The 23,988-nt window shown below is 46.4% G+C and overlaps 1 protein-coding gene and 1 non-coding gene across 8 annotated transcripts in view; one reads left to right on the forward strand and one right to left on the reverse strand.

Annotated features, from left to right (window-relative positions):
- Window positions 1-23,988, forward strand: part of NTRK2 (neurotrophic receptor tyrosine kinase 2) — a 356,778-nt gene that overhangs the window by 32,059 nt on the left and 300,731 nt on the right. For 6 of the 7 annotated variants that reach the window (XM_029055020.2, XM_029055014.2, XM_029055018.2 and 3 more), the window contains exons 2-4: window positions 3,203-3,277; window positions 3,396-3,467; window positions 17,564-17,632. In XM_029055020.2, the coding sequence (XP_028910853.1) occupies window positions 3,203-3,277; window positions 3,396-3,467; window positions 17,564-17,632 (216 nt within the window). The remainder of the gene's footprint in view (window positions 1-3,202; window positions 3,278-3,395; window positions 3,468-17,563; window positions 17,633-23,988) is intronic. The other variant, XM_029055019.2, reaches the window with a different exon arrangement.
- Window positions 5,412-5,549, reverse strand: LOC114808578. Its single transcript, XR_003756425.1, has one exon. It is a non-coding gene; the product is annotated as a small nucleolar RNA SNORA7 (small nucleolar RNA).

Here is a 23,988-nt window from a genome sequence, read left to right on the forward strand (position 1 = left end):
TGCTTGGAAGAGGACACCAGAAGCAAGACCTGAGAAGCAGCAAATGCTTGGCAGATGCCAAGGATAGAGCACAGGCCTGGGAGTCAGAAGGACCTGGGTTCAAGTCCCAGTTCGGCCAGTGGGCTGCTGTGTGATCTTGGGCAAGTGGCTTCACTTCTCTGTGCCTCAGTTACCTCCTCTGTAAACTGGGGAGTAAGACTGCGAGCCTCACGTGGGACATGTGGAAAGGGAATGTATCTGTTATATTGTTGTAGTGTACTCTCCCAAGTGCTTAACACAGTGCTCTGCACTCAGTAAGCCTTCAATAAATATGATTGACTGACTGACATGAACAAAACATAATCAGTCCAACCCTGATTATGTTATATCTACCCCTGGGCTTAGAAAAGTGCCTGACACATAGTAAATGCTTAATAAATACTTTATTTAAAAAAAAACACAGAAAAAAGCAAACTCTGACCCAAAACCTGGTCCCTGTCCTCTAGAGGCTAATGATCTTAAATTACTTAAATCATTTGCAGATAGCAGGAGCAAGAGGCAGAACAGGGATGGAGCAGATGGCAGTACAAACAGAGCAGGATGAGATAGTGGAGATAAATCATTAAATAGACAATCAAATATACATTTCAAGAGAAGTGCTGAGTGTGAATAGAATGCCTAAGGGTCACAGTGTCTGCGATTTGGGATGTTGGGAATTAGTCAGGGAAGGCTTCCTGGAGGAGGTGGTGTCAGCCTGACTTGCTCCCTTTGCTCCCCCCCCAGCACTTATGTATAAATCTGTAACTTTATTTATATTGAGGTCTGTTTACTTGCACTGATGTCTGTCTCCCCTCCTCTAGACTGTGAGCTTGTGACGGGATCAGATTGTCTCCCTTTATTGCTGTAATATACGTTCCCAGGTGCTTAGTACAGTGCTCGGCACACAGTAAGCACTCAATAAATATGACTGAATGAAAGAATGAATGAATGAAGAGGGCTTTGCAAATGCCAAGGATTGTGGTCAGTGTGCTGCTGTCCTTAGGTCAAGGTGGACCTTGGGGTCGCCTCTTTTTACTATTATTGTTTTTATGATTATTGTCGTTGCTGTTGTATTTGTTGTTCAGAGTGTTCAGAGTTCAGAGTGTTCAGAGTGCTGAGGTAGCAGTATAGCATTTTGGGTAGAGCATGGGCTCAGGAGTCAGAAGGTTTTGGGTTCTAATCCTGGCTCCGCCACTTGTCTGCTGTGTGACCTTGGACAAATCACTTCACTTCTCTGGGCCTCAGTTGCCTCATCTGGAAAATGGGGATTGAGACGGTGAGCCGCACATGGGACAGGGACTGTGTCCAACCTGATGTGCCAGTATCCACCCTGAAGCTTAGTACAGTGCCTGGCACATACTAAGCGCTTAACAAATTCCACAATTATAATTATTATTATACAAGCTAATCAAGTTGGACACAGTCCGTGTCCCACCTGTGACTCACAATCCCGGTTTTCCCTTGTTGTACCCAGAGGTGCAGTCTTCACTGAACTGTGAGCTCTAAGTGGGACATGAACTATGTCTGATTGGGATATCTTGCATCTATCCCAGTGTTTAGTACTGTGTCTGGGAAAGCAGCATGGCCTAATGGGTAGAGCATGGGCCTGGGATTCTGAAGGACCTGGGTTCAGATTCCGCCTCCGCCACTTGTCTACTCTGCGACTTTGAGCAAGTCACTTCACTTCTCCTTGCCTCAGTTACCTCATCTGTAAAATGGGGATTAAGAGAGTGAGCCCCACCTGGAACAGGGACTGTGTCTGACCTGATTATCTTCAATCTACGCCAGTACTTAGAACAGTGTTTAATACATAATAAGAGCTTAACCTAGACCATCATCTACCATCAAAGAAGTGCTTAACAAATACTCCAATTATTGTAAATTAGTAGGTCAGCTGGCCAGTAGAGGACAGCTTTGGTTTAGTGGAAAGAACTTGAGCCTGGGAGTCAGAGGACCTGGGTTCTAATCCTGGCTCCACGATTTACCCTCTATGTGACCTTGGGCAAATCACTTAACTTCTCTGTGCTTCAGTTCCCTCATCTGCAAAATGGGGATTCGTTACCTGCTCTTCCTCCTACTTAGACTGTAAGCCCCATGTGGGACCTGATTATCTTGTATCTTCCCCAGTGCTTAGTACAGTGCTTGGCACAAAGTAAGTGCTTAAGAATTATTTGGTGGATTTTTTTGTGTGTATTGCAGACATCACTGTTGATGTGATTTGTTGTAAGCTCCTTCTGGGCAGGGATCGTCTCAACCACGTCTGTCGTATATTTCTCTCCCAAGCGCTTAGTACAGTCCTCTGGACACAACGAGAGCTCAATAAATGGCTGATTAGCTTGCTTCTACTCCAGTGCTTAGTACAGTGCCTGGCACATAGTAAGTGCTTAACAAATGCCAAAAGAAATTTACCACGGATCGATCTGGTGACTATTTCTCTCCTTTCTCTCTGCCTTTTAGTTTTGTTTTCTTTCTTAAAACAGATGTTCCCAAACATGAAGACCACCAGGGCCCCTCAAGGACAAGTCCTTCTCATGGACCTGTCCTCGAATCTGAGACTCAGAAGGCTGGTTGGGAGTCACTGAGCCATGAGGGATGGCGTGGGTTGCTTTCTCATCCCTGTTCCTCAGTTCCTCCCTCTTTCTTCCATCGCCAAGTTATTTCTTAGAAAGAGAGGGGAAAATTCAAGAGTTTGGAGCAAGTGGGGTTATGGGGGAAATCAGGGGATGCATTGGATTTTCCAACATTGAGTCTAGTCGATGGGGGAAGGAAGAGGTTTACTTTAATGTCTGTCTCCCCTCTAGACTGTAAACTCGTTGTGGGCAGGGAACATGTCTATCAACTCTGTTGTATTGTCCTCTCTCGAATGCTTAGTGCAGTGCTCTGCACACAGTAAGCGCTCAATATATGCCATTGATGATGATGCTGATGATGTAGGGTTGGGATAAGCCCAGAACTACATTACTGCCCTCTTGGTGCAGATGAATGGTGAGGAGGGATAGGAAGATTAGCAGGGTTGAGTTTCAGTGCCGGGGTGGGGCGTGTGCTGGGGAGGCTGCCTGTTCTGCTCTGACTTTTTCCCACCGCGGCTTTTCCCTCATCTCGGCCGAAGGGACCGTGAAAGAGCAATAGGACACGGGAGGAAAGAGCGGCTCAAGTAATTGGCTCCCTCTATGCTCTGTTGCAGATACATTGCGAACCAGCGGATGTTGCAAGTCATCAATGCTGAAGACCTTGAAGGTTATGTGGGACTGAAAAATCTGTGAGTGTGTGAGGCACCTTTAAACGGTCTCCAAGTTGATTCCGCAGCTCTATTTAAGATTATCGTGACATTTACCGGCTAGCATTAATCCTGATTGTACAATTATTTATGTTCCCAGAACCGTGGTGGAGTCGGGGCTAACATTTATTGCACGTCAGGCATTTCTGAAAACCCCCAATCTGCAGTACATGTGAGTAAAGACCATTTCTGTTTCATCAAGGTCAGAGATGATCAGGATTTCTCCTTTCCCCTTCTTCCCCACCCCAAACGATTTCACCTGGCAGCAGAGGTGTTGCCACTATTTTGATCACTTTTGGAAAGGCACTCCAAATAAGCAGAGTTTCCTTGTTTTGGGTGTCATTTCCAATTTAGATGGAGTAAGGCTCAGAGACTAGGAGTCTCATCAGTCCAGCAGTGGTATTTATTGAGCACTTACTGTGTGAAGAGTGCTATACTAAGCGCTTCGGAAAGTACGGAGTTGGTAGGCACCATCCCTGTCCACAAGGAGCTTACAGTCTACTGGGGAGAGATATATTTTGGATACGAGAAAAGCCATTTAGAACAACAGGCTCCTCCTTACCTTGCTTACCTTCTTTGCCTGTCCCTTTGAAGAAATTACATTTCTAAGATTGGACCAGCCCTTCCTCCTGCTCTCCTCCAAGTGATGGCTCTACTATGTCAGACTCCCTTAAGAAGGGTTTCCTCTGCGTTCTTCCTTTTTCCACGGGTCCAACCATTGTGCCAGTAAGCAGGTAGAGAATCAATCCATTGGTGTTATTTATTGAGTGTTTACTGCCTGTAGAGCACTGTACTACGCACGTGAGAGGAGTAGACTATCGCAGAGCTGATAGACACATTCGCTGCCCACAAGGAGCTTACAGTCTAAAGGGGGAGACAGACAATATACATAAATTTAAAAAAATCAACAAGAAAGGCTGATTTACGCTTACTATGTGCCAGGCACTGTTCTGAGTGCTGGGGTGGATACAAGCAAATTGGGTTGGAAGCAGTCCCTGTCCCACTTGGGGCTCACAGTCTCAATCCCCATTTTACAGATGAGGGAACTGAGGCCCAGAGAAGTGAAGTGACTTACCAAAGTTCACACAGCAGACAAGTGGCGGAGCCAGGATTAGGATTGGCCAGGAGCCAGCCAAGAGTCCTTCTGACTCCCAGCTCCATGCTCTATCCACTAGGTTACAACACTGGGGTCTCACCCTAGAAAACTAGTGATAATAATAATAATAATAATAATGTTGGTATTTGTTAAGCGCTTACTATGTGCAGAGCACTGTTCTAAGCGCTGGGGTAAACACAGGGGAATCAGGTTGTCCCACGTGGGGCTCACAGTCTTTACAGATGAGGGAACTGAGGCCCAGAGAAGTGAAGTGACTTGCCCACAGTCACACAGCTGACAAGTGGCAGAGCTGGGATTCGAACTCATGAGCCCTGACTCCAAAGCCCGTGCTCTTTCCACTGCGCCACGCTGCTTCTCAATAGTGAATAGACACCACTCAATAGTGGTGGCAAACAGTTAAAGAGTCCTTTTAAGTCCTCCTTCCCCCTCCCCTGCCAGCCCTCACCAAGCCCACCTCTAGCTACTCCCCGACAGTGAGTTAGGCATTTTTGGAAAAGCAGGATCGCTTCAGTCCCACTGGGGACTCTTTCATGCACTGCAGCTGAGTATGCACAAAATAGGCAGTGGCAGAGCAAATGTCTCCCTCCCCAAGTGTCTGAAAGAGGCAGTGCTCTTCCCAGAGCGCCCAACTTACCAGGAGGGAGTAGAAGCGGCATGGCGTAGTGGGAAGAGCACGGGCCCGGGATTCAGGAGGTCAAGGGTCCTAATCCCTGTTCTGCCACTTGTCTGCTATATGACCTTGGGGATGTCACTTGACTTCTCTGAACCTCAGTTGTCTTGTCTTATGCCGTCGCGTCGTCTCCGACCCATAGCGACGCATGGACGCATCTCTCCCAGAGTGCCCCACCTCCATCTGCAATCGTTCTGGTCATGTATCCATAGAGTTTTCTTGGTAAAAATCTGAGAGTGGTTTACCATCATCTCCTTTCGCACGGTAAGCTTGAGTCTCCGCCCTCGGCTCTCTGCCGTGCCGCTGCTGCCCGACACAGGGGAGTTTTGACCTGTAGCAGATTGCTTTCCACTTGCTAGCCACTGGCCAAGCTAGGAATGGAATGCGTAGACCTCTGCTTCACTCTCCCTCCCGAAGTCGAGACTGGTAGAGGATTGGAAACTCTCCAGGTGAGACCCTGAGAGAAGGAGCCTCAGTTACCTCATCTGTAAAATGGGATTGAGCCTGTGAGCCCCATGTGGGACAGGGCCTTTGTCCAACCTAATTTGCTTTTATCCACCCCAGCATTTAGTAATAATAAAAATAATGATAGTACGATGCCTGGCCCATAGTAACCGCTTAACAAATACCACAATTATTATTATTATTATTATTGTTATGAAATTCAGGCGCCAGGAGAACTGCGCACCTTAATAGCAGTGTTTGCTGCAAGGCAGAGTTGGCAGTAGTCCAAAGCAACCTGCTCGTCTGCTAATTTAGATCAAAGATTAGAGTAGCAGTGAGGCTCATCGGAAAGAGCACGGGCTTGGAAGTCAGAGATCATGGTTTTTAATCCCGGCTCCACTACTTGTCAGCTGTGTGACTTTGGGCAAGTCATTTCCCTTCACTGTGCCTCAGTTACCTCATCTGTAAAATGGGGATTAAGACTGTGAGCCCCATGTGGGACAACCTGATTATCTTGTAACCCCCGCAGCGCTTAGAACAGTGCTTGGCACATAATAAGTACTTAACAAATGCCATCATCATCATCATTATGCCTTTATTTGTTAATACTGTACGTACATCAATTTCACAAATCAATCAATCAATGGTTTTCAGGGAGTGCTTGGAAAAATACAATGCAACCGAGTTGGTAGACACTTTCCCTGCCCACAGAGAGCTTACAGTTTAGAGGGGGAGTCAGACAATAAAAGAAATGACGGATATGTACATAAGTGCTGTGAGGCTGAGAATGGGGTGATTATCAAGTGCTTTAAAAGCAAAATTCCAATCAGTTAAGTCATATTTCACTAGAAACCATGCCTCATTGACAATGAAATTTACAGTATGATTAGACACTAAGGAACTTGATTAACACATTTCATCCGAATACTTTTTGGCATCAGCCCTGCAATCAGTGTGTCTGTACACATCTAACGTCTGCGTAGGCCTCAATGATAACATAAACAACAGAAAAGTTGGAAGGAAGAAAAAGACAAAAAGCTCTAATGCATATCACTTTACTGTAATTAATGGCCTCAGTGGTTAGTTCTGGTATTTTCATTACAGTTGACCTTAGACTCAAATTACTCAACAATCACATTTAATTGGCCGTTCACCACACTACTTTCCTTATGTTGAGTGTACAGATGATACATTAATAGACTTCTCCATACTATTCCCTTGTATTTTATTTACCGTACACTTGTTTTCATCGGCATAGATCACCCACGGTGTGCTTTTCTTAACAACCTTATTGGGAAATGATGCGAAAAATAGTACTTCTCAAGTGGCTGTCTGCACCTGCTTGGCACTCTACCTGACTGTCTTCAAGGAGGTTGCCAAAATCTATCCAATTTCCCCTCCCCATTCCCCAACATTGACAATGGAAATCATTGGCATATCCTAAGGGGGAGCATTACTTCTTTCTTAGACTTTGAGATGGATGCATGGGATACAGTGGAAGCAAGCTTCAGTTCATTCATTCATTCAATCGTATTTATTGAGCGCTTACTGTGTGCAGAGCACTGTACTAAGCACTTGGGAGGGTACATTATAACAGTAAACCAACACATTCCCTGCCCACAATGAGCTTACAGTCTAGAAGGGGAGACAGACATTAATAGAAATAAATCAATAAATTACAGATATGTATATAAGTGCTGTGAGGCTGGGGACTGGGGGAGTGGAGTGGAGGAGAAGGAGCGTGTCCTAGGGGACTGGAAGTCAGGGGTCTGGGGCTCTAGTCCCGAATCTGCCGCTTTTTCGCCATGTGACCTTGGGCAAGTCACTTAATTTCTCTGTTCCTTGGCTTCCTCATATGTGAAATAGGAATCAGATACCTGTTTGCCCTCCCTCTCTGAATGTGAGCCCCTTTGTCCAATGTGATTATTCTGCATCCACCCCAGTGCTTAGAACAATCTTAACAAGTGCTTAATTAATGCTGTTATTATTATTGTTGTTGCTGCTATTATCAAGGAGCAGGAGAGAGTAGATCACTGGTATTTATTGAGGACATAGTGTGTGCAGAGCATTGTACTGAGCACTTGGGAGAGTACACTATAACAGGGTTTGGAGACATGATCCCTGCCCTCAAGGAGCTTACAATTAATTCATTCAGTCATATTTATTGAGCGCTTACTGAGTGGAGAGCACTGTACTGAGCACTTAGGAGAGTACATTATAACAATAAACAGACACATTCCCTGCTCACAATGAGCTTCCAGTCTAGAGACTACAATCTAGTGGGGGAGACGGACATTAAAATCAAATAGCGGTAGGGAAATCGGCAGAATATAAGAATATGGACATAAGTAAAGTGGGGGTGGGGGTTGAGTATCAAAGTGCTTCAGGGGTACAGACCTGACTGCATAGGTGACGCAGAAGGGAGGATGAATAGAGTGAGGGGTAGTCAGGGAAGGCCTCTTGGAGGAGATTTTAGTAGAGCTTTGAAGATGGGGAGAGAAGTGGTCTCCCCAGAACCCTGGAAAATCAATGGGATAGTGTGTCGGTGAAGGAGTGGGGAAACCAGGAGATAGGGCCTCATTTTTATCCATTTGTATCCAGAGATCGGAAGACCCACCCCCGACTTACAGATTTCAAGACGAGTTGGATGGGGTTGGTCTCCCGAGATTTCTCTCTGCGGAACTTGCACTCTAGGTCATTATATAGATTTTTTTTGGCGGTGGGACAAAAAATCGACTTGCCTAGAATCTGCCTGTTCCCATTCCTGAACCGGGCCCATGGTTACCATGGCAACCAATGCCTTATTTGGGGGCCACCCAAATATATGTCCCTGCCCAGCATTGAGAGACTGGCCAAATTCAACTCCATAGATAGTGTAGTCTGTGGCAGTCTCATGCCGTTGAGCTTCTGACATGGCAACAAATTAGCCTCATCCCAGAGACTCTCCCACCCTTCTAATCAATCCATCACTGGTATTTATTGGGTGCTTACTGTGGGCAGAACACTGAACTAAGCCCTTGGGAAACTACAGAGAAACAGCATGGCCTAGTGGAAAGAGCATAGGCCTGGGAGACAGAGGACCTGATTTCTAATCCCCACTCCGTCACGTACCTGCTTTGTGATCTTGGGCAAGTCACTTTGCTTCTCTGACGCTCAGTTCCCTCATGTGCAAAATGGGGATTCAATACCTGTTCTCCTTCCTACTTAGGCTGTGAGCCCCATGTGGGACCTGATTATCCTGTGTATAACCCAATTCTTATTACAGTGCTTGAAACATGGTAACAGATACCACAGTTACTATTATTACAGTACAGTAGAATTGGTAAACCCGATCCCTGCCTTCAAGGAGTTTACAATCTAGAGGGGGAGATAGTTGTTAAAATAAACTACAGAAAGGGGAAATGGCAGAGGGTAAGGATATGCGATAATGATAATAATTTTGGTATTTGTTAAGCACTTACTATGTGCCAGGCACTGTACGAAGCGCTGGAGTGGATATGAGCAAATCGGGTTGGACACAGTCCCTGCCTCATGTGGGGCTAACAATCTCAATCCCCATTTTACAGATGAGGTAACTGAGGCCCAGAGAAGTGAAGTGACTTGCCATGTGTTCTAATCCTGGCTCCTAAGAGCTCAATAAATACGATTTAATGAATGAATGAATGAATGAATGAATGAATGAGGAGGGCTTTACAAATGCCAAGGATTGCGGTCCGTGTGCTGCTGTCCTTGGGTCAAGGGCCTTTGGTCGCCTCTTTTTACTGTTATTGTTATTATTATTATTGTTGTTGCTGTTGTATTTAAGTTTTTACTATATGTGCAGCATTGTTTGGAGTGCTGGGGTAGCAGCATGGCATTGAGAATAGAACACGGGCCTGGGAGTTAGAAGGTTATGAGTTCTAATTCCGGCTCCACATTTGTCTGCTGCATGACCTTGGGCAAGTCACTTCACTTCTCTGGGCCTCAGTTATCTCATCTGTAAAATGGGGATGGAGACTGTGAGCCCCACATAGGACAGGGACTGTGTCCCACCTGATTTGCTTGTATCCACCCCAGCGCTTAGTACAGTGTCTGGCACATAGTAAGCGCTTAACAAATACCCTAATTTTTTTTATTATTATATTGGACTGTCCCAAGCGCTTAGTACAGAGCCTTGTATACAGTAAGCGCTCAATAAATATGGTTGATTGATTGATTGATTCTATCCCCTTTTCCGAACAGGAGCAGACTCTCCTCAGTGGACCCCCTGGGGACGGGGAGGCTGGGAGTCCCTTGAACCTGGGGCTGGCTTAAAACTCTGAGGTTCCTGGGGGACCCAAACCTTCCCTTGAACTTGAAATGCTTCCTCCTCCCTCAATACCTGTTTGACATCCAAACCAGCCGTTCTCCCTCTTCTTGGCTAATTGGGCCCCTGGCCCAGTTGACACCATAGTGATCAAGCAATCAATGGTAATTTATTCATTTATATTTCTGTTAATGCTTGTCTCTTCCTCTAGACTGTAAGCTCGATGTGGGCAGGGAATGTGTCTATTTTATGCTGTCCTCTCCCAAGCGCTTAGTACAGTGCTCCACACACAGTAAGTGCTCAGTAAATACGATTGACCGACCGACTGACTGACAGTTCCAGTGAGTTGGCAGGCATGATCTCTGCCCTCATGAGGCTTATAGGCTAGTGGGGAAGATGGGGCATCTCAACCAATTGGCAGTGGGTCACTCCTCTGCAGGGACCATTTTCAATTCCTCTCCGGAGCAGAGGTTTTGGTTTTTTCAAAAATAATATTTGTTAAGTGCTTTCTATGTGCCAGGCACGGTCCTGAGTGCTGGGATAGATATAAAATAATCGGGTTGGACACAATCCCTCTCCCACATAGAGCTCACGGTCTTAATTCTCATTTTCCAGATGAGGTAACTGAGGCCCAGAGAAGTGAAGTGATTTGTCCCAGATCACATAGCAGACCAGTGGCAGAGCCGGGATGAGAACCCAGGTCTTCCAACTCCCAGGCCTGGGCTCCTTCCACCTGATGCTGCACCAGGAACATGACAGTGTGACACTATGTGTTCTGAGATTCAACTGTGATAAGAGCAAATTCTGGCTGTGGCTTCCATCAGAGTGCAGCGTAGTCTGTAGTTCTAGCCTTGTAAGCTAACGCTGGGTCTCATGCAGCGGAGAGAAAGTTGGGGGAAGAAGGCCCAAGAAGGGCCTGAAAAGGAAAAAATCAAAAACTCGAAATAATCACAAACTCTCCTTAGCTACTCTTTCAGTTCATGGAAAGGATACAGCAGAGGCTCCACGATTCATTTCCTAAAAGCCAAAATACCCTCTCCCCCAACCCATTATTTGCCCATTTTTGTGCCACCGAGGCCCTGCTTTCAGACTCTTTAATGGGATGGACGACCCAGTTGAAATCTGCGGGGTAAGCGCTGAGCACCTCCTCTTGCCTGCTCAGACCATTTATTGGTACATTCATCCCAGCACCTGAGCACTTTACATTGATTCTTGGACTCAGGCCTCTGGGGTCTTTAATCCATACCCAGAAATCAAGTGCTCAGAGCCCGGCTCAGGGACTGAGGAGAGACAGTGTCTCTGTTCTGAAGGAGCTCAGAGTAGGTGCCAATTAACTCCTTGTGATAGTTATATAATCAAACAGGGAGGTTTTTTTCCCCCCTTTGGGGCTTTGAGCCACGATCATAAGTATACTTCATAAAACCCTTGTAGTACTTTGGCCCTTAATACTGATCTGCATTGTGCTTTTGGCAGCTCTAAAGCGTTTGCAACTCCCAATGCCAGCAGTTTACTAGATGATAGGACCTCAGGAAAAAGCAGCTTTTTTGCTTTTTTGCTTTTTTTCCTTCCTTTTTTTGGCAGAGAGGAGGAGGGGAGGAGGGCATACTTTTGACAAAGGGGTGGGAATTTCCGATTAAGATAAGAACGACTCTGTCCTGCAGATCCGGGAGAAGACAGACAGACTCTTGAATCCTTTACGACATAAAAAGCAGCCCATTCTTAATTCATGAACGACCAGGATTTCTGTGGGCACGTTTTATAATTTTCCTCGGGATTTTGCACGTGGGTGATTATTTTACACTCAGCTCGAAAAGAAAAGGCAGAGGCTTGTGTGCGCCGGCGTCTGGGTACGACTGGATGGGTGTGAGACTTGGGGGAGTCTCGAACTGGGATGGACACACTGCCGAGTTTTGTTTGTGGGGAAGTCAAAGGGAAGGTCAACATCTGGACTTCATATAGATTCTTGTGTAACGAAATGTTATATCCTGTAAGCCTCGATCGCAGGAGCTGCCTGTATGTTCAGTGCTGTGATGTTTGCCGACCTAAGCTGCTTAGAAGCATGTAGATTTTACTACTTTCCAGGAGGTTCATTATTCAGGAGCCCAGTATCTAGAGGGCAGTCTAACTCTATCCGTGATGTTATGGTCCACAATGGGCAGAGCTTAAGCAACTACTCAGCTCCGGCCCCTGTGTCGTATTATTATTCACGGAGATTCCACAAGCCATCTATTTTCTCCACTTCCCAGTAGAGGGAACAGATGCTGAGACTAAAATGACTACTTACCCAAGTGTTGGACTCTGGGCTGTTTTAGCAGAGAATCAATGTTTATTTAAAAATACGTGTTCCTTCTTATTATGCACATGCTTAGGGGACTCAGCACCGGGCACATTTTAAATGAATCCAAACGCTAAACAAGTTCGTCCAGTTGAATCAGCAGCTAGCCAGGATTAGAGCTCTGACTCCAAGACTCCATTGAGAAAAATGGCACTTTGGATCATGCCAGAGTATTCTGTTTGTCTCGAGTCACAGAGTGATTTTGTAAATTCTGTCACATCGTACTTTCCCACCTCGGGCACATGCTTCCTCTATCTCCCCCTTTAGCTCTCCTCTTTTGCTTTCCTCTTCTCTCTCTTCTTTTCTCTCCCTCCGTCAATCAGTGGGATTTATTGAGTGCTTAATGCACGCAAAGCACTGTACAAAGCGTTTGGGGAGAATACATCTGAGTTGGTAGATGCGTTCCCTGCCCACAGTGAGCTGACAGTCTAGAGGGGGAGTCAGACATCAGTATATATGCTGTGGGGCTGAGTGTCGGGTGAATATTCTTCCCCCTCTCTCTCTCTCCTTGCCTCTCCTTTCACCCTTTGGTTTCTTCTCTCATTTTCTTTCTCTCTCTGTCCATCTGTTCTTCCTCTCTCTCTCTCTCACACAGTCTCCCAGTATTTTCAAATTGGTTCATCTGTAGAGCAAAGAAAATATTAAAAATGGGCCCAGGTTAAGGGAAAACCCCAACCCTCGCACCATAAGAACAAACATTCAAGTGTTTCATATGATAGGTTAAGGTGAGAAGAGGTGCCTTGCATTTAATCAATCAATGAATCATATTTATTGAGCGCTTACTGTGTGCAGAGCACTGTACTAACTGCTTGGGAGAGTACAGCACAGCAATATAACAGACATTCCCTGCCCACAACAAGCTTACAGTCTAAAGGGGAGACAGACATTAATATAAATAAATGAATTATGGATATGTCCATAAGTGTTGTGGGGCTGGGAGGAGGGATGAATAAAGGGAGCAAGTCAGGGTCACACAGAAGGGAGTAGGAAAACAGGAAATGAGGGCATAGTCAAGGAAGGCCTCTTGGAGGAGCTGTCCTTCAATGAGGCTTTACAGGTGGGGAGAGTAATTGTCGAATATGAAAAGGGAGGGTGTTCCAGGCCAGAGGCGGGACATAAGCGAGAGGTTGGTGATAAGATAGATGAGATCTAGGTACAGTGAGTAGGTTGGCATTAAAGGAGCGAAGTGTGTGGGCTGGGTTGTAGTAGAAGAGTAGCAAGGTGAGGTAGGTAGGAGGCATCAAGGTGATTGAGTGCTTTAAAGCCTATGGTAAGGAGTTTCTGTTTGATGAGCCGTTGGATGGGCAGCCATTGGAGGTTCTTGAGGAGTGAGGAAACACGTACTGGATGTTTTTGGAGAAAAATGATCCATGCAGCAGAATGAAGTATGGACTAGAATGGGGAGAGACAAGAGGCAGGGAGGTCAGAGAGGAGGCTGATACGATCTTCAAGGCAAGATAGGGTAAGTGCTTGGATTAACACAGTAGCAGTTTGAATGGAGAAAAAAGGGCGGATTTTAGCGATGTCGTGAAGTTTGAATCGACAGGATTTTGTGACGGATTGAATATGTGAATTGAATGAGAGAGAGGAGTCGAAGATAACGTCAAGGGTTATGGGCTTGTGAGACAGGAAGGATGGTGGGGCTGTCTACAGTGATGGGAAAGTCAGGAGGAGGACAGAGTTTGGGTGGGAGGATAAGGAGTTTTGTCTTGGACGGGTTAAGTTTGAGGTGAGGGCAGGACATCCAAGTAGGGATGTCTTGAAGGCAGGAGGAAATGAGAGGCTGCAGAGAGGGAGAGAGATCAGGGCTGGAGATGTAGATTTGGGAATCATCTGCGGAGAGGTGGTAGTTGAAGCCATGGGAGTGAAGGAGTTATCCAAGGGAGAGGGTGAAGATGGAGAATAAAAGGGGACCTAGAACTGAACCTTAAGGGATCCCACAGTTAGAGGATGGGAAGCAGAGGAGGAGCCCGCAGAAGAGACTGAGAAGGAGCAGCCAGAGAGATAGGAGGAGAACCAGGAGAGGACAGTGTCAGTAAAGCTGAGATTGGATGATGTTTCCAGGAGAAGGGGCTGGTTGACAACGTTGAAGGCAACTGAGGGGTCAGGGAGGATTAGAATGGAGTAAAGGCTGTTGGATATGGCAAGAAGGAGGTAATTTGTGCCCTTTGAGAGGGCAGTTTCTGTGGAGTGAAGGGGACAAAAACCAGACTAGAGGAGGTCACGGAGAGAACTGGAGGAGAGGAACTTGAGACAGCGGGCGTAGACAACTCACTCAAGGAGATTGTCCTCTACACTGTGAGCTCATTGTGGGCAGGGATTGTCTCTCTTTTTTGCTGTATTGTACTACCCCAAGGACTTAGTACAGTGCTGTGCACACAGTAAGCACTCAATAAATGCAATTGAATGAGTGAGATTGGAGAGGAATGGTAGGAGGGAGAGGGGACAATAACTGGAGGGGGCTGTGGGGTCAAGGTAGGGGTTTTTTTCAGACAGGGGAGACATGAGCATGTTTAAAAGGAGGTATAATCCTCTTGGAATATTGCTTTTTGTTTTTGGCATCTAGTCATGAATCATTGCAGTGGTTAACTGCTGTGTGACCTTGGAAAAGTCACTTCATTTCTCTGGGTCTTGGTTTCCTCATCTATATAATGATAATGTTGTTATTTTTTAAGCACTTACTATGTGCAGAGCACTGTTCTAAGCGCTGGGGTAGATACAAGGTCGTCAGGTTGTCCCTCGTGGGGCTCACAGTTAATCCCCATTTTACAGATGAGGTAACTGAGGCACAGAAAAGTTAAGTGACTTGTCCACAGTCACACAGCTGACAAGTGGCATAATGGGGATTCAATACCTGTTCTCTTTCTCCTTTAGACTGTGTGCCCCATTTGGGACAGGGGCTGTGTGTTGTCTGATTAGCTTGTATCTACCCCATCGCTTAGTACAGTGCATGGCACATAGTAAGCACTTAATACCACTGTTCTTCGATCGATTATTATTGTTATTGTTGTTATTAATAAAGCCGATGGGTCCTCCGAGGGTATGTGATGAGTGATTCAAGCTTAGAATCAGAGGTGTCGATTAGACTGTAAGCCCATCAAACGGCAGGGACTGTCTCTATCTGTTGCCGACTTGTTCATCCCAAGCGCTTAGTACAGTGCTCTGCACATAATAAGCGCTCAATAAATACTATTGAATACAAGGACTATTGAATGAAAAGTGGCCGAGATTTCTGGATTCTTACTCCCGGCTAGCGGACATTCTTGGTCATCTCCCCGGTTCCTTATCCTTTCCTTTCTTCCTGCCATTTTCCTTCTCTCCCACTATGCTCCTTTTGTTAGTCTGTTGGTGTGTCTCTTCGTTTAACCATCCCTCTACTCATTTTTCTGTCCATCTCTGTCCCTCTTGTTCTCTCAGCATCTCTCATTTACCCTCCTCATTCCCCCTTTCACACTCTGCTCAGTGCTACTTTCGGGCTTTCTCTGTCCCTGTCATCCCTTTTCCTTTTCTGGATCATTCTTGTTTTGTCTTCCTTGAAGCTTCTTCCCCTCTCCTTCTTTCCCGCACTCCACTCTGTTTGGACCCTACGAGTCCCTCTTCCCTTGTGCCTGTCATTTCTCTTTCCTGTAATTTCCCTTTCTTGGCTGCTATACTCTCCTCCCTTTTCCTTCTTCCTTTTCTTTTAGCCCCTTCCTATCTTCCCTTCCTTCTGAATCACCTATATACTTGGGTCTGTACCTTTTAGGCACTTTGATATTCATCCCAGCCCCTCAGAACTTAGGTCTGCATTCTTATACTCAGCCACTTCTCATATCTGGAATTTATTTTCATGTTTGTCTCCCTCACTAGATCGAAATCTCCTTAAGGGCAGGGATTTTGTCTATCAAGTCCGTTGTACTGGACTCTCCCAAGCGCTTAGTTCAGTGCTCTGCCCACAGAAAGCACTCAATACATGCCACTGATCGATTGATCGGTTGGTTGATTCCTTTTGCTCTGCTCTGGTGGTCCGTGGGCTGCTATTGTATGCTTTACGCACAGTAAGGGCTTAATAAATATGATTGAATGAATGAATGAATGCTCTTTTCCCGGCTCCCCCAAGCCACTCTTCTTCCCAGTGAACTCTCTCCCTCTCAGGCCCTCCTGTCTCTGCTTCTTTCCCTTCTCTTCCCCATCCTCCCTGCCCCTGAACCCTCCTAATGTTTCTCTGAGAGAATGCTTTGACAATCTCATATAGCATTTCCCCTCCTAGGAGCTCAGCCTCAGAATTTATACAGTCAAATGGAACAGCCAGTCTGGACCTTTACATCCTGATGCCAGTTTAGACACAAACATTCTGACTCTGACTTTGACAAAGATGCTGAGGGTTTTTTTTGTTCTCAGAGTTGTAAAGTTTAGTCGGTTCAATAGACGTCACTTCCTCTCCTCTCTTAGGGACATTTAAAGGTTTCTTTAGTATTTGATGAATTATTTGGGTGAAAAGAGCCAGATAAAACTGAAGACTTATGTTTGCAAAATATAATAATCATAATGATGGGATTTATAACACACCTTCTATCTGCCAAGCACTCTGCTAAGCACTGGGATAGATACAAGATAATCATATAATTAGAGAAGCAGCGTGGCTCAGTGGAAAGAGCACAGGCTGGGGAGTCAGAGATCATGGGTTCAAATCCCAGCTCCGCCACTTGTCAGCTGTGTGACTTTGGACAAGTCACTTAACTTCTCTGTGCCTCAGTTACCTCATCTGTAAAATGGGCATTAAGACTGTGAACCCCACGTGGGACAACTTGATCACCTTGTATCCTCCCCAGCGCTTAGAACAGTGCTTTGCGCATAGTAAGCGCTTAACAAATGCCATCGTTATTATATTTGACACAGTCCCTGTCCCACATGGGGCTCACAATCTAAGAATAGCTGTGGAATTTGATAAGGACTTATTATGTGTCAAGCATTGTACCAAGTGCAGGTTAGTACAAGCTAGTCAGGTCAGAAAGAGTCCCTGTCCCACACGAGGCTTACGCTATTAGCGAGAAGAACAAGTCATGAATCCTCACTTTAAAGAAGGAGGAAGAGCAGGAATCTTGCAGAGTCTGTAGCATTTTTGTGCTGAGTTGAGCTGCATTTTTTAGACTCTCATCTTATCACCTGCGAACTCAATTGTTTCTGTAGCTGTATATTGGCACAAGAAGGCAGTGGCCAGCGAAATTGTGCACCCTTTATAGGTAAGCAAAGCTACGGGGCACAATCGAGGGGCTGTGCTTCACAAAGTCATCATTCCAGATGAAAGACAGATTAGATAAAACCCAGAAAGCCATTTCATATTTTTTTCTTTTGTTGAAATCATGCCAGCTCTGTATCCTGGCTCTTCAATATATTACTGTTTGAAATGAACTTTAAACGGTTTTGGTCTCTTTCAGCAATTTCACCAGGAACAAACTGACAAGTTTGTCTCGGAAGCATTTTGGACACCTCAACTTGTTTGCGCTGTAAGTAGTGATTCTACTTGGCATTTGATCATTGATCTGGAGTGGCTGTTCCTCAGTGATGATCCTCATTCATTTTAGTCTGCAGAATGATTTGGTAGCCCATCGTCTATTTTGAATATGTGAACGTTAGAGACTGCTGGGGTTGGTGTGAGAGGGTTGTTTGCATTAGCTCCAGGATTGAGTTTTGGGGGGGTGAGGCGGGAGGGAGAGGGCGAGCAATGGGAGTGGATTCTTTTATGGTGTTGAAAATGAATTCCGAGTCCATTCGAGACTTGGTAGGAAACTTGGAGACATGTTAACGGTCACATGACCGTGCAAAACTAGCCCAAGGGCCTTTGCGGTCTAGTGGACACTTGCCCAGGTGAAATGGGAGATGGAGAGAGGCAACAAGCCCATGGAAATGGCAAGGAAAGGTTATGCCCAGTGGCATCCCTGGACTTTAGCCCAGAGAGTCGAAAGCCCCTCCCAACCCATCAGATCTGTGACCTTCCTCCTTTTGGTCCTTACCTTGCCCAGCTGAGCTCCTGTCTGTGAAGAAGGGATCCAGCAAGGATTCCAACAGATTCTCACATCTGGGGGCTAGGCCTTGGCCAGTGGTCCCCAAAACCTGCTGGGACTACAAGTCCCAGAAGGCCTCGGGGATACAGCGCAGGTACGAGTGCCCACGGGACTCCGGTTTCTGGCCCTATTTGGTTCCCAGTCACAGGTGTCACCTTGACCCCCTTCGGCCGACCAGTGCCCACGTAGGGCTCTTTCTCACTGGTGCCTAGACCCCCACCCAAGTCTTTCCTTCAGGGCTGGGGAAATCCTTTGAGACAACCCCTGGGAATGAAAGGGTTAGAGTAGGAAGAAGCAATATTCTCCCAAGTCCTGCAGTGGATGAGGGAATCTCCCCCACGATTCCTTGGGAGATGGATCAGGAGTCTGGGTGGGGAAGGGATTGCCTGTAGAGCACGTTGCTGGGCTAGGTCCACTCACCCATTGGGGGTCACCTAGGGTGCTCAGAGGCTAAGCAATCAAAGTGCTTTCTCATCAAGGGACAGCATGGCCTAGAGGAGAGATCACAGTCTTAGGTATCAGGGGACCTGGGTTCTAATCCTGGCTCTGTCAGCTCTGTGCTGGGTGACCTTGGGGAACTCACTTCACTGCTCTGTGCCTCAGTTTCCCCATCTGTAAATTGGGGATTCAATGCCTGTTCTTCCTTCTACTTAGACTGTGAGCCCCATGTGGGACAGGGACTGTGTCCAACCTGGTTAACTTGTGTCTACGCCAGTGCTTAGAACAGTGCTTGGCACGTACTAAGCACATAACAGATATCATAATAATGATGGTGCTAATCCTCATGACCAGTTACCAATTGAGACAAGTTTCAGCCCTTTATCAACATTCATTAAGCTCCCACTCTGTGCTGAGCAACATCGTGGGCACTGTAGGAAAGTAGCAGATACGATCTCTTTTCCTAAGGAGTCTCGACTCTAAAGCCGGAGGCAGGACAAATGCCAAGATAAAAAGTGCATAAGCACACACGTGCTCATGTTCACAAGTTTATACATATATGTGATAGATACTCAGTAACGCATAGGGATAAAATTGCGATGCAGTCATTCATGAGTTTCCGTAAGCAGATGACTGCACCCTAGAAGACATGCAAATCATGGTAAGCCACCTCGTCAAATCAATCAGGGACTACTGTCTGATTGTAAGTATGAAGAAGGCCGAAGTGATGTAGAGTCTGTACCAGGGAAACCCTACACCCAAGCCGGGATCTTGGTTGGAAAAGTGGTGATGAATGCTGTCACAGGATTCTGTTACCTAGGCAGCAAGCTCTTCAACGTTGCGACACTAGACGAGAAGGAAGACAGTTGAATCAAGAAAGCCTATCTATCCTATGGGAGACTGTCGGCAGCAGACTGCACTTCTGAAAGTCTATAGCGTCCTCCAAGCCTATTTACCATTGTGAAACCTGAGCCTCACATAGATGCCACATCCGACAGCTTGAGCTATTCCATCAACATCGACAAGCAGTGGATTCCTAGAATGAAGTCAGTCTTCTAGCTTTGAAACCATGTTCACTTCAGCATTCAACACAGCTTCCTTGGGTAGGACGTGAGAGGAGGACGGGTGTCAGTAGTATACACAAACAGGAGGACCGAGAAAACTTTCTAAAGATCAAACGAAGTCAAACGAAGCTTTAGACAGTACTACTTCTCAGCTGAAGACTGGAAGGCAATCGCAGCAGACAGACTAGCATGGCACATTGCAGCGAAGAACAGAGCCGAAGCCTCCGGAGGACCGTGGGACCGAGGTGCCACGAGGGGCAACCGCGACAACCTGACGAGGGACAGCTTTTGTGGATGCATGATGTGGTCAGGCCTGTGTGTTTTGCATTGGTCTTTTTAACCACTGGGGAGGAGAGAAGGAGAAAACAAAGGGTGGTTGGGGGATTTGCTGGAATATCTGGGATGATGGGAGTTAGGAGGGTTAGTCTGAATAGGCTAAGTCTGGAGATGGCTCCTGTGATTTGGCTTTTGCTGGAAGGTGAGTTGGTAGGTATATAGACTTTGTGGCTGTGCATATAGAAGGGTCCTTTGCTTTGTTTAAATTTTCATGCAGATCTTATGACGCAGTGGATCTCTGAAGCGGCAAACAACCCCGTAGGATTTATTAGAATTGTCAACCTTAGTACTTCTTGGGAACTGGGACACCTGGATCCTGCCCCCAGCTGGGCCTCTGTCTAGCTGGTTTGAGCAACCTTGAGCAAGATATCTCCCCCTGGGCTTGTGTCCTTATATTAAATGGAGGTGAAAACAGTGAAATACTGGGTGGTGGGGATGGGGGCGGGGGGGCGGTGGGAAGGGAAGGAACTCATATGATATGACCTCTGAAGTACTAGTGACGTTTATTATTAGTAGTAATAATGATAATGATAATATTTGTTCAGTGCTTACTACATGCCAAGCACTGTGCTAAGCATTGGGGTAGATAAAGGTTACCAGGTGGACACAGTCCCGGTCTCGCGTGGGGCTCACAGTCTAGGTAGGAGGGAGTAGGATTTAATTCCCACTTTATTAATGAGGAAACTGAGGCACAGAGAAGTGAAGCGACTTACCCACGGTCACACAGCAGACAAGTGGTGGAGCCGGGATTAGAACTCAGGTCCTCTGACTCCCAGGCCTGTGTTCTTTCCACTAGGTCATGCTGATTTTCATGAAGTTTCTGATATAAAGGCACAACATGAATGGAGGGTGTTGCCACTATTTACCAGAATCACCCAGCAAGTGATTGATGCACTTTTCTTCGTTCCAAGAATGACTCCTAAACTATGAATTCTGTGAACGTAAAAAATGAGTTCACTAGTTGGGGGAGGGAAGGGTCTGCGGACCCGCCTCTCAGAACATGGAGGTGTCTGTCCAATTCCTTGTGTGCTGCTGTTAGAGAAAGGAGGTGTAGCCAAAGTTGAGCGGGAGGGGAGATGCTTGTTCTGGACAGGGAATGTATCTACCAATTCTGCTATATTGTATTCTCCCAAACGCTTAGTATGGTGCTCTACACTAGGTAAGTGCTCAATAAATAATAATGTTGGTATTTGTTAAGCGCTTACTATGTGCCGAGCACTGTTCTAAGCGCTGGGGTAAACACAGGGGAATCAGGTTGTCCCACGTGGGGCTCACAGTCTTAATCCCCATTTTACAGATGAGGTAACTGAGGCACAGAGAAGTTAAGTGACTTGCCCAAAGTCACACAGCTGACAAGTGGCCGAGCCGGGATTCGAACCCATGAACTCTGACTCCAAAGCCCGTGCTCTTTCCACTGAGCCAATAAATGCAATTGATTGATCAAAAAACAATTAATCAGTGGTATTTAAGTGCTTACTCTGAGCACAACACTAAGTACTTGGGAGAGTATGATAGAATAAGTAGACGCAATCCTTGTCCTCAAGGAGCTTACAATCTATTCACCCACAAAAAGCAGTATGAGAAGCAGCGCGACTTAGTGGATAGAGCATGGACCTGGGAGTCAGAAGTACTTAGGTTCTAATCCCAGCTCCACCACTTGTCTGCTGTGTGATCTTGGGCAAGTTATTTCACTTCTCTGTGTCTCAGTTACTTGATCTGTATAAGGGGGATTAAGACTGTGAGCTCTAAGAGGGACCTGGACTGTGTCCAACCTGGCTAGCTTGTTACTATCCCAGCCCTTATAACAGTGCCTGGCACATAGTAAGTGCTTAATAAATACCATTAAAAATCTATTTAAAAATATTTACATGCTTTGTTACAATATTCAGTGACCTATTTAAAATGAATCATCAACCGATCAATGGTATTTACTGAGCGCTCACTATGTGCACAGCACTGTACTAAGCACTTGGGAAAGTACAGTACAACAGAATTAGCAGTCATGTTCCCTCCCCATAATGGGCCTATAGCCTAGAATCACATAAGCAGCATTGCACCTTTAATGGGGTTTCTTGTAAAGGCTGAATTTGGAGTTGCCAGAGATTAACTTCAGTGTTATACATTTGTGTGGAGAAAGTCAGGCCTTGGGCTCTGCCATCATTCACCACTTTTCCTTGCTTTTTTATATTGGCATATCTAAATCTGTTTTTATAAATGTAGACAGTGAGGCTGTTGCCTGCACCAAGATGAGATCCAATCAGTTTGAGCCCATCTTGGCTCAACGAGAGGCTGTCCCATGTCTGTCCCATGACCTGAGCTGCCCTCTGCAGAGAGGATAGAGGGAAGTGTGCTGTTATTGCAATTGGAATCTCCTTTCTACTTCTTTTTTTATAGTATTTGTTGGCGCTTACTATGTGTCAAGCACTGCTGTTCTAAGCGCTGGGGTAGATACAAGTTTTTATCGGGTTGGACACAGTCCCTGTCCCACATGGGGCCCACAGTCTTAGTTGGAGGGAGATGGATTTAATCCCCATTTTACGGTTGAGGTAATTGCCGAAAGAGAAGTGAAGTGACTTGCCTGAAGTCACCCAACAAGCAGTTGGCAGAGCTGGGATTTGAACCCAGGTCTTCTGACTCCCAGGCCTGTGCTGTTTCCACTAGGCCATGCTGCTTCTCCCAATGAAGTGGAGCCACTCCCCCGCCCAATTTTTAGTCTTTTCCTTCCTCTGTCCCCTCAATTTTTAGGCTAAAAATCCCCCTTGAGACCATATTTCAAGGCTCATTTGTCTACTTTAGTCTTCTCTGTCTTCACGCCTCAGACTTAGCTCTGCTCCCTAGTATCTCCAGGATGCTGCTCTTTGATCCTGTTCACTATCAACTCCCGCTTTGTGCCATATGTAACTTCAGAATTCAGAACAGGATCCCAAACAAAGAGGTTCTGAAACGCCGTCAGCTTGCTGAGATCGAACGTCAGTCAGTTCACACATCCCGCTTGTGAGGAGAATGGACGACACAGGAGGGGAATGGATGACAGCAGGAGACCCGACGGCATCCGTAGCTTGAGCCGAACAGGAAGGTAGAAGAATCATTCGAAAGACGCGATGAAGCGAAACCTCAAATGATGTGGCACAGCTTGTGGTCAGCTGGGAGACCGTGGTAGCGGACAGACCAGCCTGGTGTGCAACAATTAGAAATACGGTGACTTCTCTCAGAGCCAACACCAAGAGGCAGAAACAAAACATATAGCAGTGCAGCAAGGGGCAATCGTCACAAGCACGAGGTGTGGAAAGGAACGTTGGTCATGCGTCGGCTTCATCAGCCGCACTCTCACACACTGATAAATAGTGTTATCTTCCAACCGCGAAGGATCGCTGTGTGCTGTGTATCACATCCTGAAAGTACAGTAACTGCCAGCTCCTGCTCCTTTCTCCTCAGTCCTCACTTCTTTCCTCCGGTTCTTCCCCAGCCATCGAACTTTGTATCCTCATGGCATCCTCTTACCCGTGGGACCCCCCCCCCGACAGATCCTTGGGTGGGGGTCCCCGGAACTCCCACGAGGAAACACCGAGTCTGAGGAGCGGTTCTAATAGCCCATCGCGGCGGACTCCCTCCGGCAGCCTTACGTTATTTTTGTGCTTGAATTGGAAGTAGGTTTGTCGGCCCATGTCAGGTCGAAGTAAACGTGAAGCGGCGATGACGATGATAGAGTTCCCTGCCGCAAACGATGGCTGAGGCTCAGTCCAGGCACGGACTCTTTGGGGCAGAGAACCCATGTGGAAGAATCGATGGCAGTGCTAGCGATTTGCGCAGCGCTACTCGCACTCCCTCGTCCCGGCCGGTCGGGTTCCCGCTGGGGCCCGGAGCGCCACAAGCCAGTAGGGGGCAGGGGTGCAGCACATTGGGAAGTGCTTGCGAGAATTTTGTATCCCAAACCCATTTGTGTGGCCAAACTGAGTACGG

This window comes from Ornithorhynchus anatinus, chromosome X5 (assembly GCF_004115215.2).
Source record: "Ornithorhynchus anatinus isolate Pmale09 chromosome X5, mOrnAna1.pri.v4, whole genome shotgun sequence".
NCBI classification, from domain to species: Eukaryota; Metazoa; Chordata; class Mammalia; order Monotremata; family Ornithorhynchidae; genus Ornithorhynchus; species Ornithorhynchus anatinus.